General features: G+C 40.0%; 1 protein-coding gene across 4 annotated transcripts in view; it reads right to left on the reverse strand.

Annotated features, from left to right (window-relative positions):
• Nucleotides 1-4,975: 4,975 nt before the first annotated feature.
• LOC124413484 (M-phase inducer phosphatase-like) overlaps nt 4,976-12,939 on the reverse strand; it is an 87,525-nt gene continuing 79,561 nt past the window's right edge. For 2 of the 4 annotated variants that reach the window (XM_046894081.1, XM_046894082.1), the window contains 2 exons: nt 7,891-8,083; nt 4,976-6,446 (listed from right to left, as the gene is read on the reverse strand). In XM_046894081.1, coding sequence (XP_046750037.1) covers nt 5,070-6,446; nt 7,891-8,083 — 1,570 coding nt within the window. In that variant the 3' untranslated portion in view covers nt 4,976-5,069. Of the gene's footprint in view, nt 6,447-7,890; nt 8,084-8,721; nt 8,861-12,939 lie in introns of those variants that run through there. The other 2 variants (XM_046894083.1, XM_046894084.1) reach the window with 2 other exon arrangements.

Here is a 12,939-nt window from a genome sequence, read left to right on the forward strand (position 1 = left end):
TGAGTTCCTGGGCGTCGAATTAGTCTAAAAAGCGTCATAATAATCGATTCCCAGACAAAAGATTTTTCGGCCAAAAAAAATCCAAGGCTAACCCCTTTGCATTTTTGGTGAAAATTTCGACGACTTTGAAAAGTGCTGCAATTAATTCTTTAGAACACTATTCCGACGTAATTTTGCGAGAGAAATCGATTGATCGCAGTCCCAATGCGCTGCGAGCAACACCTGTAAAGTTACAGCCGAAAAACTGCAGATTTTCATCGCCATTTCTCTGCTGCTGGTCCTACGCTGTTTTTCATGTGTTTTCTGAGTTCCTGGGCGTCGAATTAGTCTAAAAAGCGTCATAATAATCGATTCCCAGACAAAAGATTTTTCGGCCAAAAAAAATCCAAGGCTAACCCCTTTGCATTTTTGGTGAAAATTTCGACGACTTTGAAAAGTGCTGCAATTAATTCTTTAGAACACTATTCCGACGTAATTTTGCGAGAGAAATCGATTGATCGCAGTCCCAATGCGCTGCGAGCAACACCTGTAAAGTTACAGCCGAAAAACTGCAGATTTTCATCGCCATTTCTCTGCTGCTGGTCCTACGCTGTTTTTCATGTGTTTTCTGAGTTCCTGGGCGTCGAATTAGTCTAAAAAGCGTCATAATAATCGATTCCCAGACAAAAGATTTTTCGGCCAAAAAAAATCCAAGGCTAACCCCTTTGCATTTTTGGTGAAAATTTCGACGACTTTGAAAAGTGCTGCAATTAATTCTTTAGAACACTATTCCGACGTAATTTTGCGAGAGAAATCGATTGATCGCAGTCCCAATGCGCTGCGAGCAACACCTGTAAAGTTACAGCCGAAAAACTGCAGATTTTCATCGCCATTTCTCTGCTGCTGGTCCTACGCTGTTTTTCATGTGTTTTCTGAGTTCCTGGGCGTCGAATTAGTCTAAAAAGCGTCATAATAATCGATTCCCAGACAAAAGATTTTTCGGCCAAAAAAAATCCAAGGCTAACCCCTTTGCATTTTTGGTGAAAATTTCGACGACTTTGAAAAGTGCTGCAATTAATTCTTTAGAACACTATTCCGACGTAATTTTGCGAGAGAAATCGATTGATCGCAGTCCCAATGCGCTGCGAGCAACACCTGTAAAGTTACAGCCGAAAAACTGCAGATTTTCATCGCCATTTCTCTGCTGCTGGTCCTACGCTTTTTTGATTGTGATTTTCGAGTTCCCGGGGTTCCAATTAGCCTAGAAACGGTCATACAAATCAATTCAGAGACCAGAAATTTTCGGCTCCAAAAATCGCAAAAAAAGTAAGGCTAACCCCTTTGGATTTTTGGCGAAAATTTCGACGACTTTGGAAAGTGCTCTAATTGATTGAGTAGGGCACTATGCCGACGTAATTTTGCGAGAGAAATCGATTGAGCCTAGTCCCAATACGCTGCGAGCAACGGATCAGAAGTTACAGCCAAAAAACTGCAGATTCTCATCGTCATTTCTCTGCTGTTGGTCCTACGCTTTTTTAATTGTGATTTTTGAGTTCCCGGGGTTTCAATTAGCCTAGAAACGGTCATACAAATCAATTCAGAGACCAGAAATTTTCGGCTCCAGAAATCGCAAAAAAAGTAAGGCTAACCCCTTTGGATTTTTGGCGAAAATTTCGACGACTTTGGAAAGTGCTCCAATTGATTTTTTAGGGCACTATTCCGACGTAATTTTGCGAGAGAAATCGACTGAGCGCAGTCCCAATACGCTGCGAGCAACGGATCAGAAGTTACAGCCAAAAAACTGCAGATTCTTATGGTCATTTCTCTGCTGTTGGTCCTACGCTTTTTTCACTGTGATTTTCGAGTTCCTGGGGTTTCAATTAGCCTAGAAACGGTCATACAAATCAATTCGTAGACCAGAAATTTTTGGCTCCGAAAATCGCAAAAAAAGTAAGGCTAACCCCTTTGGATTTTTGGCGAAAATTTCGACGACTTCGAAAAGTGCTACAATTGATTCTTTAGGGCTCTATTTCCACGTAATTTTGCGAGAGAAATCGATTAAGCGCAGTCCCAATACGCTGCGAGCAATGGATCAAAAGTTACAGCCAAAAAACTGCAGATTCTCATCGTCATTTCTCTGCTGTTGGTCCTACGCTTTTTTGACTGTGATTTTTGAGTTTCTGGGGTTCCAATTAGCCTAGAAACGGTCATACTAATCAATTCAGAGACCAGAAATTTTCGGCTTCAAAAATCGCAAAAAAAGTAAGGCTAACCCCTTTGGATTTTTGGCGAAAATTTCGACGACTTTGGAAAGTGCTCTAATTGATTTTTTAGGGCACTATTCCGACGTAATTTTGCGAGAGAAATAGATTGAGCGCAGTCCCAATACGCTGCGAGCAACGGATCAAAAGTTACAGCCAAAAAACTGCAGATTCTCATCGTCATTTCTCTGCTGTTGGTCCTACGCTTTTTTTACTGTGATTTTCGAGTTCCTGGGGTTCCAATTAGCCTAGTAACGGTCATACAAATCAATTCAGAGACCAGAAATTTTCGGCTCCACAAATCGCAAACAAAGTAAGGCTAACCCCTTTGGATTTTTGGCGAAAATTTCGACGACTTTGAAAAGTGCTACAATTGATTCTTTAGGGCACTATTCCGACGTAATTTTGCGAGAGAAATCGATTGAGCGCAGTTCCAATACGCTGCGAGCAACGGATCAGAAGTTACAGCCAAAAAACTGCAGATTCTCATCGTCATTTCTCTGCTGTTGGTCCCACGATTTTTTTACTGTGATTTTCGAGTTCCTGGGGTTCCAATCAGCCAAGAAACGGTCATACAAATCTATTCGGAGACCAGAAATTTTCGGTTTCAACAATCGCAAAAAAAGTACGGCTAACCCCTTTGGATTTTTGGCGAAATCTTCGACGACTTTGAAAAGTGCTGCAATTGATTCTTTAGGGCACCATTTCGACGTCATTTTGCGAGAGAAATCGATTGAGCGCAGTGCCAATACGCTGCGAGCAACGGATCAAAAGTTACAGCCAAAAAACGAATTTGTTATCACGTCATTCTCTTGCTGCTCATCTTTCAGTCGTAATTCTTTAGCCGATGTTCCTACGCACTTTTCGCTGCGTTTCGCGAGTTCCCGATGGTTCAATTCACCTAGAAAAGATCATACAAATCGATCCGGAGACGAAAAGTTTTGTGTTTCCGGAAATCACGAACGCGAAAGGCATCCATGTCGCACAGTCGGAATACGCTGCAATCAACACATGAAAAGTGACAGCCCACAAAAGGAAAGATTCCATTACACAGAATTTGATGAGGATCCCAACAAGAAATCAGGCAAAAAAATTGGAGAGAATCAATAGTTGCAGACAGAATTACAAAAATTGGAAAGACAACATAATTAAGGGCTAAAAAAATGAATTTCTCACCTAGATACGATATTCACTTCTATGCAAATCAAGGATTTGATCGAGGTCAAAAGTAAAGTAAACTGAACGCTTGAAGCTGTATTAGCTGCAATAAGCTTGAAAAGTGCCAGTCTGAAAGCTTATAGTGATTTGATAAATACTAAATAATAATACCGTGAGAAATTCGCCATTTCAAATGGACTTGCAAGAAGGCATTCTATCCGACGTTTCTTTCTAAATCGATAATTGAATCATAAATATCCATTTTATATCAAACCATTCTGTCACACGCTGTCGCAACTCTACCATTTAATAAATTTGTGGATGTCTACATTGAAAAACTATTACATTTTGTCAATTCTACGGGGTGTATTGTTATTGTTCATTTTTTTTTGTAAAAAAGTTGCACTGATAGTTGCTTGACTTCAGGCAAAGCCGTATAACTAAGTTACTAAAACATGAGCTTCGTAAATCTAGGTTGGAAAAATTCTGGCGTCAGAGTACTTAATCGAGTATTTTTTGTATGAAAAATCGACTCAACGATGAGGATGTATCCTATACATGTAAATCTTGAAAAAATAAAAAAGGATCATTCATATATGCTCTCCGAGAATTAATTTCCTCGCATGCCTTCAATTTTAATTTCTCACTACACACTCTGCCGTGATTACATCAGCGATATTAGCAGGGATCCAGGACAGGTGAAGTATGATTAATAAATATGTAAAGCCATTATTTTAGTATCAAGAATTATATTCTTATATAGAAGAATGTGTATCGCATTACAAAACAACTGTAAAAATAGAATAATATTTCAAAATTTTGCATATTTTATGAAATCAGTTCATATATATTTCTTGTATCAGAACAGGAAAAAAGAAAGGAAAGGGGAGAAACAAGAATCGGGGGAAAAAACGATAACAAAAATATTCAATTTTGTAAAATGTATTCATGGAAGGATTAATAATACATCAAAATATAACACTATTCTTGATACAGAAATTCAATTACATTCATAATCAATGCATTTTTGACCGCCGTCATGTCAGACTGCCTATACCGCGAATCGTTTCAACTCTCCGCATTCTTGGACTTAGAAAAAGTAGCTGCATCCGGAGTAGTGTCATATCTGTACAGTGGGATGCCTGCCCAATTTTATATAAGCATTAAAATTTGTGACACATGACACCTGTGTACAGCTGTATTGCTTTTGCCATCATTTACAATCAGGCTATTGCTTTTGCCATCGTTCAAATTGAGGCAGTAATAATCTTATGTACATATTTAATTTTTCAGTTCACATTATAATTATTCTCCAATATTTTACTGTAAGTGATTAATGATCTGCATTAGGCATTTTATTCTGCTCCTTGTACTTGCTTGATACTTTATATATATATATATATATATATACATACATATACATACATATATATATATATATATGCATATACTTAAAATTTATTATATGTACAAAAACAGGTATTTTCATAAATCTTGAAAATATATTTAATATTTCCCTAGATATGGAGCGAGGAAAAAAATAGCATTGAACAAAGTACGACTCTTTTAACTTGTCCTTTTAATTCTCAGCTAGTTTCTTTTTACACATTCACACTCGCGAGATCACATATAGTATCTATTTTATGAATTAAGCTATAACGTCACAGAACTCTATAAACCGAGTCGCTTAAGATTAGCACGGGCAGTGAAACCGTTCAATCGCGATTTTTCCCCTTGCCAACTCTTGCTCTTGCTGCGAAACTGGCGCAAATCTGCTTCGTGATCAGGATGCCGCATAGGTCTGTATCCTTGAGGCGAGCAGAGTTCCTTTTGCTGATGGTAAAATTGTTGATATCCACCGTGAAGGAGATAAACTTCTGGATAATGGAGCGCAGGATAGTGTTCCTTGTTACGTTGTCTGTCTATGTTGCGAAGGAACCGAGAAAGATTCGGTCCTCTTTCCCAGGAGAATTCACAGTGAAAAACAATGATATCCCGCTTTTCTGCGTCCGATTGAATTTCCGGAACATTCTTCAACGGTTCGAGTAGATGCTGTTCGATCATATCTTTGCTGAAGAGGTTCAAGGCGCCTTCTACATGGCCTCCTTCAAATTCATACGGATATCTGCAATCTACAATCTTAAAAGACCTCACACGATCATTGAACTCTCCGCGAATCAGCGACGCCAAAGTCTTCGAGGATATCGATTTAAGATCTTCGTGCTGTCCTTCGGCCAATGGCAGTATGCACTGTTTGCTAAAATCTCCAGTGAGATCAGCGTCGGTTGTACTTCTGTGAATCGCAGACTTGATGTGCGCGTGGGCCTCGGTCTCCGAGAAACATCTCTGAAGTGACGGTTTCTTCGGGCTGGTAGTTTGCTCGGATATATCCTGCAGACTATTAGATTTTCTAGATCTCTTGACGAATGCTGGACTGGCGTCGGTCGGTGGTTCCGGTCTCTTGAACGATTTTGGTGGAGGTGACACGGGCGTCGAAACCAACCGAGGACTGTCGTTGAAGGATAATCTTGACACCGAGGATATCGCGCTCGGAGATCTGAACAGGCAGGATCTGACCCTCGAGCTCTGTGGGGTGATATTTTCGTTCTGTAGAGAGAGGGAACGCCGGAAGGAAGGCTTCGGCCGGCTTTCCGGCGTCGTGGGCTCGCATTCCATCGGCTTCTCGGACATGATCTGACCGGAGAGAAGAGAGGACAATCCGCAGGGTAACTGCGTGTTCTCGTCCAAGGTGTCCATGTCGATGAGCTCGGTGAAACCGTCGTCCATGTTTTCCGAGCCGGATGAAAGGCTCCTAAAGAGCGGAGGTCTGACGTTTCTGATCGGTGATCTATGCGGGGATCGCAACGGACTCCGGGATTCGGCGGAAGAACGTCTTGGTGCGACACCCAATGGTTCCGCGAACCTGAACTGATCCTGACATTTGACGTCATCCTTGTCCGGGAAATTCGCCCCATATCCACTGTCCTGGCTGTTCGGATCGCAATCCTCCAGAGGCGCACGAGATTTTACCGGCCTCGATAGGGAGAACTAGAAAATAAATAATAAACAAATTGTTAGACGTCGTCGAAGTAAAATATCGTCGGGTATCTGTAAAATTTCTATCCTAACCTTCTATCATTGTTGAAAAGAAGTCAAATAGTAAATGAAAGAACCTTGAGGCTTAGGTTGATTGAAATGGAAAATAAATTCGTTCAATTGTTATCATTTTCATTGTAAAAAATATGAAATTATTTCATTCTTAACGGAACCGTAACGGAAAGTTGTGACGAAAAGATACGAGAGCATTTTGAAGTAGTTTGTCGGGTGTAAATTTACGATTCGGTTTACTTGACTTCCGGTCTGAAATCGATATTGGAATCACGTCGTCGACAGCGGCTAATCTGAAATAGCCCGGTACCTATTTAATAAAATCTTGAATGCCGAGTGATACTATATGCGGACGGAAATGAATGAGCAGCGCGACTGGGGCAAGGTGCTGAATAAATTATCGAAAAATCAGTGAGCATTCGAGATCTCGTATCGTACGTGTAAAATGCATCCACATCGGTCGAAGGCACGTATATAATCGCGAGTCAGATCTTCGTATCGGTATAATACTTCCGAGTTGGCGTGTCGCTTCCCCAACATTTCGAATCTATGATCGAATGCAAATTTGATAGAGGATGTTTGTTTATTGTGGCTCGTGTGTAAACCGTTTCAAATTAAAGCGACAGCTGTACACATGAAACGCCTTTGCTCACGTTGCAGCCACGCGACGGTTTTTCACCAAATATCTATAATGCTGCACGTGCACGACGATACCGCGGCTAATTGACCGTGAATAAATTACGTATTCAGATTCGACATGATATATACACGCGCATATCTGTGCAGCGACGATAAAATAAAATAAATTCAACGATGTCTCGGCGGAAAATGGTTGTAAAAAAAGAATAGAAATACAGTCACGGTAATATCAATATTGTTTCATCGAGATTTTAAGATATTATCAGTTCTCAATTAGCCCGTTTAAATACTTGAGGAGAGAAAACGACGGGTAAGATTAGTAAGAAAGCAGGAAAAAACGCACAGGAAACACGTTCAACGAATTAAATTTTCATAACAACGATAGAATTTTACGGTTACAGGCTCCGTTTAAAACTCGAATCTAATCAATCTGACAAGACATAAGTACACCTTGAATAAAACACATACGAAATGATACATTGTACGAAAACTAACGAAGACTTTAAGTTTTGCGTAATAAATAACCGACATGAATTTTCTTCGGTAACTGATTCCAAATTTGAACCACTTGAAGGAAAAAAAAATGAAAATAACTATTATATGAAGATAAAAGACATTATTTCACGAAATTGGAAAAACCGAACAAGAGAGTTGAAATCAGTATTTTTCAAAACTGACGAAATTATTAACGCGACGTTTTGAAGCCGGGCAAAGTAAAATCGATATTACAGATCATCTTTCTTACCTTCTGGGGACTCGTGTTGAAGGCATGAGGACTACGGAGTGCGAATCCGTTCTCCTTGCCGGAGGTAGATGGCAGCACTATTTCCGAGCTGGTGTGACCTCGCGACGTCATGCCAACGAGACGACGGGACAGCGGTCGTTGTTTCACCGCTGTTTCAGGTGTTGTAGTGAGTTTGAAGGCATTTTTGAAGAGTCTGAAAAGAGATTGAAAAAACACTGTTTTACCAATTTGTACATTTGATATAGAGCTTGGGTTTAAATCGTGTACAATTTTTACAGAGCGAAATAGAAACCCAGTTACGGTGCAAAATGGAATTAACCACAAAGAAAAAAAAACTCCGATCGGCAATCCAAGCGTGCTTCCTGAGCAGCCATGTAACATAACCTAACATAACCTAAGAAAAAGCGCGCTAAAACTACTAGCAGTCACCACAAATGTGTTGCGTATTTCATGATAAATTGATATACCCGCGTAGATTCGTAGCGAGAATAAGGAAAATGGGAAGAAACAAACAAATTACGACATACCAAAAGACAATTTCGAGCCTAAAACAAATACAGATAGGTTAAAACTACGGATATAAAATTGTGAACGATGTGCGGCAAAGAAACGGCAGAATTTTTACACCGCTTTTGTGCGTACAGAGAAATAGATATCATACCTATAAATCACAAAACAGTCTACGAGTAATAGAGAGACCAAACAGAGATAGAAATAGAAGACAAAAAAATGATAAAACTCAAACATTCAAGACAAAACCAAAGTGCGAAGTATAGACAATTGCAAGGTGGTAAATTGTTGCTGTTGATTAAATTTGAACAAAACTCGTACCGATACTGCGGAAATTTTGCTTATTACGATCAATAGACTCCGTAGTTCCTTCGACTCGACTGAAAATTCACCATCTCTTTTTATTGTTTCTCTTGTAGGCCTTCTCACTAGTATATATCACGCTTCCCACTGGCAGACTCCCTGCACGCAACTGAGAGCGAGCTCTACGTTAGTGACGTCTCAGAGAGAGAAATATGCCGACGAAGGGGAGGGGGGAGAAAGGGAGAGGAGAGGAGAGGAACACTAGCGCGCGAACCCGGGCTACGATGTGTCGATCATTTTTTGTACTAACTACTAATTTCTAGCGATCATTTCTCTGCATAGTCTCGCTCTTACACGAGGGTGAGAATTTCCTCGTTCATGAATACCACCGAAAGTTTCAATCATTGCATATCTTTTTTTCCCATTTCGATTTTAGTTTTTAATTCAACCGCAATAGGTATAAACCAAGAAGAAATATTATGCCACGACAAATGTAGTTTCTGCTAGTGTATTATCTGATAACAAATAACTACAATATCCAACGAAATATATAGAGAATATAAAGACGAGAAACGATCCCCAAGCGTGAGGCGAAAAAAAAAAAAAATCAAAAACGAGTCATATGGTGAACTCGATTTACTTCACTTCACTTTTTTTTTTTCTCACACATGGTCACATTTATCGCTTCCCGGAGATCAATGCATTAATAATAAATGCCCGTAACTGCAGGGTATCGAGGTTCTATAGCCGATCGTAGCACTTTTTCTCATAACTTTATATTATTTTTAAACTCGACATGTTCAATATAAAAACAGTATGTCGTATAATTCGTGAATAAATATATCCGCAACATGTGATATAAGTATATGTATACATATACATATATATATAATATGTTCATATATATTGTTACAGGTTTATTATGTACCTTGTGCATTGACACACTTCACAAGACTCCGATAAATTTTTCCACCGCATAATCGACATGAACTCGAGAACCCGGTCGTAGTGGAGTGCAAAAACAATGATAAAAACGGATAACTGAACGATGCTTGTTTGTATATCGCTCTTCTTCGTTTTGCCTAGTTTATAATATACAGAATACACTGCAAAATTATCTGCCTATACAGAAAACACACTGCACAATTCAAAGACTTGTCGCGGTTCACGGTGACGTCTTCACTTAGGAGCAAACACACTTCACCGAGCAAACTCCGAAGCTCGAATGATGCCTCGTGAACGGAAACGAGGAGTATATATAAGTCCGAGAGCCCAGAGTGGGGATAAGGGCTGGCCAATCGGGAGCCGGCGGAGGTCCCGCCTAAACCTTTTCCCTACCGCGATAGGGCTGCCTGCCCTCCTTCCTTCCTTCGAGGAATGAACGGAACCGCTCGGTGCAGCCGCAACTGCACCGGCATCGACGAGCCGAAGCTCTGGGGGGCCGTCTATGTGGCCCATTTAATTATATTTGGGCCCTATTGTCTCCGAAATCAATGCCCGCGCGGCTAAAATCGCGAGGGCCCGACGTCGGCCGGTTAAAAATGAAGATCATTCGCTGCATCATCGAGATCAGTTCGAGATCTTATTCAGGGTGTATACGGAAATCAGAAAAAAAAATTCCCGGGTTTTTCCCGGATTTCCTGGTGAAGAAAATTTTTTTTCCCGGGTACCTTGACATCGATTATCGGTTTTACTTTCCATATCAAAGAAATAACAAACCTGTGATATATTTTTATAATACCGTGCTTTAGGCTTCATAAATGTTGTTCATAGCTCGCAAAATACAGAATTCTGTTCACGAAGTCTAAGATCACAGCAATGTGTGCGAAACCTTTTTATCGCCATATTAAGGACTTCAGGATACACTAATAATTTGAATATCTAAAATATTGCAGTCATGCACATACAGGCGCAAGCGGCTGTATACAATGTTAGCCAGCCGAAAAACTATATTATTAATAATGTCAACCAGACAAAATGTAGAAAAATGTTTCCTAAAAACTGAATTACGTACTCACCGCAAAATTTGTTTCATTATCCCGTAGTACTATACCATTCCAGTATTTTTCCCGGGTTTTTCCCGGAATTCCCGAATTTCCCGGTGCGTATACACCCTGTTATTCTTGTAAAAAGAAGGAAAACGAAGAAAAAAGGAATATCCTTCACGCTGGTAGGTGAGGTATATTTGATAAAAGAAATGGAGGAATTTACCAAGTGCAGCACCGAGGCGCGACTTATATACGTATCTAAATGTAACTTATCTCACGATTCATGAGAGATCACAAAGTTCACGGTTGCAGGCGGAGATTTTTATCACCTAGATATTATAGTTGCCCGCTACGAAGACCGCTTGCAGACCGTACGATTCGCGGATTCGATTTACTTACGGGCACAGTTCGATTCGATCAGCCGAAGCCTGCCTCCCGCTTGTACCACCGCACCGGGTCAAGCCTATAATCATTCATGAATTATTCCGAGTTAAATCGGTGAATGCATTCGTCATATATTTCCAAAATCTTCTCATACAGAGCTCGGTGGCGTCTGACGCAACGATGTCTTCCCGTCTTATTAATTTTTCATCTAATCACATATATACAGGAAATTTTTTGTTTTCTTTGTAAACTATAAGGCTAAATTTGCGAGCGAATACCGCAAAGCACGACGTATGAAGAAGCCGCGGGCAGGGAACAGGGGAATCCCCAAAGGACCAAAAATCTTCAGGATGAAGCAGGTACGACGACTCGAGGCCCGGTTTTTCTATTCTTTGATGACAATGCTTCACCTGACCTCCCGGACCACCCTCGCATTCTCCGGGGATTTTCACACGACAGGTACCTTATACCTCCCTCTACGTCCTTATGCTCCTCTTCTACGCGCCGCTGCAGCGTTATACGCCTCTACACGTGAATACATGTGCGTATATACAAAACGGTAGATATATACTAAGAAAAGATCCGAAACACGTGGTAGCTGGATCCCCGAAATACCGACAAAGTGCGAAAAATCGAAGTTCAACCAGCCTCTGTCTCTCTCGATCGTTGGGTTGTAACTAGTTTTTTCTTTCCCTCTCTCTCTCTCTCTCTCTCTCCCTCCATCTCTGTCTCTATCTGCCCTCTCACACGCCAAATTTTACCCAGTCGCCTGATATTCTAGGAGTTCGTTGAACTCTGAGAATTCTCATGGCGATGCTGTTACAGGCTCAAGCCTATCAGATTAAGGATTTTTTTTTCTGATAATTTATTGCAAGATATGTATAATATCTCTATTGAAATGTATCGCAAAAATTTTGTGAAAGTAAACGTGAGAATTACACGGTAGCGTCATTACGCGATTCCGTAAATTCATTCGCATATAACTGCACTTGGTGTGTAAAATATTTTGTTGCAAATTTTTTACATCGCTGAGATTCATACTCGAGTAGGTACATTATAATATTTGATACTGAATTTCAAAATTCACCAACTATTAACACATCATTAAAAACAATGTTTTCAGGATATTTTGTGTAATATAAGTAGAAAATAAATGATGACTTAAGGAAATACGTTAGTGAAACGCGTAGACTTTTTCGATAAAACGAGTGGTTTCCAATCGGTTCTAATCAGTTACGTTTCATATGTAGGTACCCAGGTATTACGTAAAATAACGTCGAAAAGTGGTGTTTTTTAAAAAGCTACTTGCGTTACGATTCTCGTCGTAAAATTCTGGAAATATTCCACAGCTATTGGAGGAGCGTAGGCAACAAGAGTTACCCCCTAATTGTCCCCATAATAATCGGTAATCGAAGATTTGTGTAAAAATTGTCAATTTCTAGAATTTCAATGACGTATCCCCTTAAGATAAAGATATTCGCCGAAAGTAAATATATCTTCAAGCGAGGTATGCAGTACAGACGGTATAGTTTGGTAATGCGCGATAAGTTGCAGTGAATAAGTGACTGGCTTCTATAAGTTTTGAGGATACTTGCATTTGAGTATTTCTACAATCGAATTTTGTAATGTTCCAGATAAAGCAAATTCACAGAGATAATCAGCAGTCGTATCGATGAGGAATTAGCGAAAAAGAAGTATACTTGGTCTGCTGAGACGATATATATATACATAAAATTTGGACTGTAGGTTCTTGGTACTCGATCCTAATAACGTGTGTGAATTGTGCACATATCAGGTATAAATTCAAGGTAAGAATGGGGTTCGGTTCAACAGGGGCGAGTTAAATTTGGAGCAACCCTTCCGC

This window comes from Diprion similis, chromosome 12, assembly GCF_021155765.1.
Source record: "Diprion similis isolate iyDipSimi1 chromosome 12, iyDipSimi1.1, whole genome shotgun sequence".
NCBI classification, from domain to species: domain Eukaryota; kingdom Metazoa; phylum Arthropoda; class Insecta; order Hymenoptera; family Diprionidae; genus Diprion; species Diprion similis.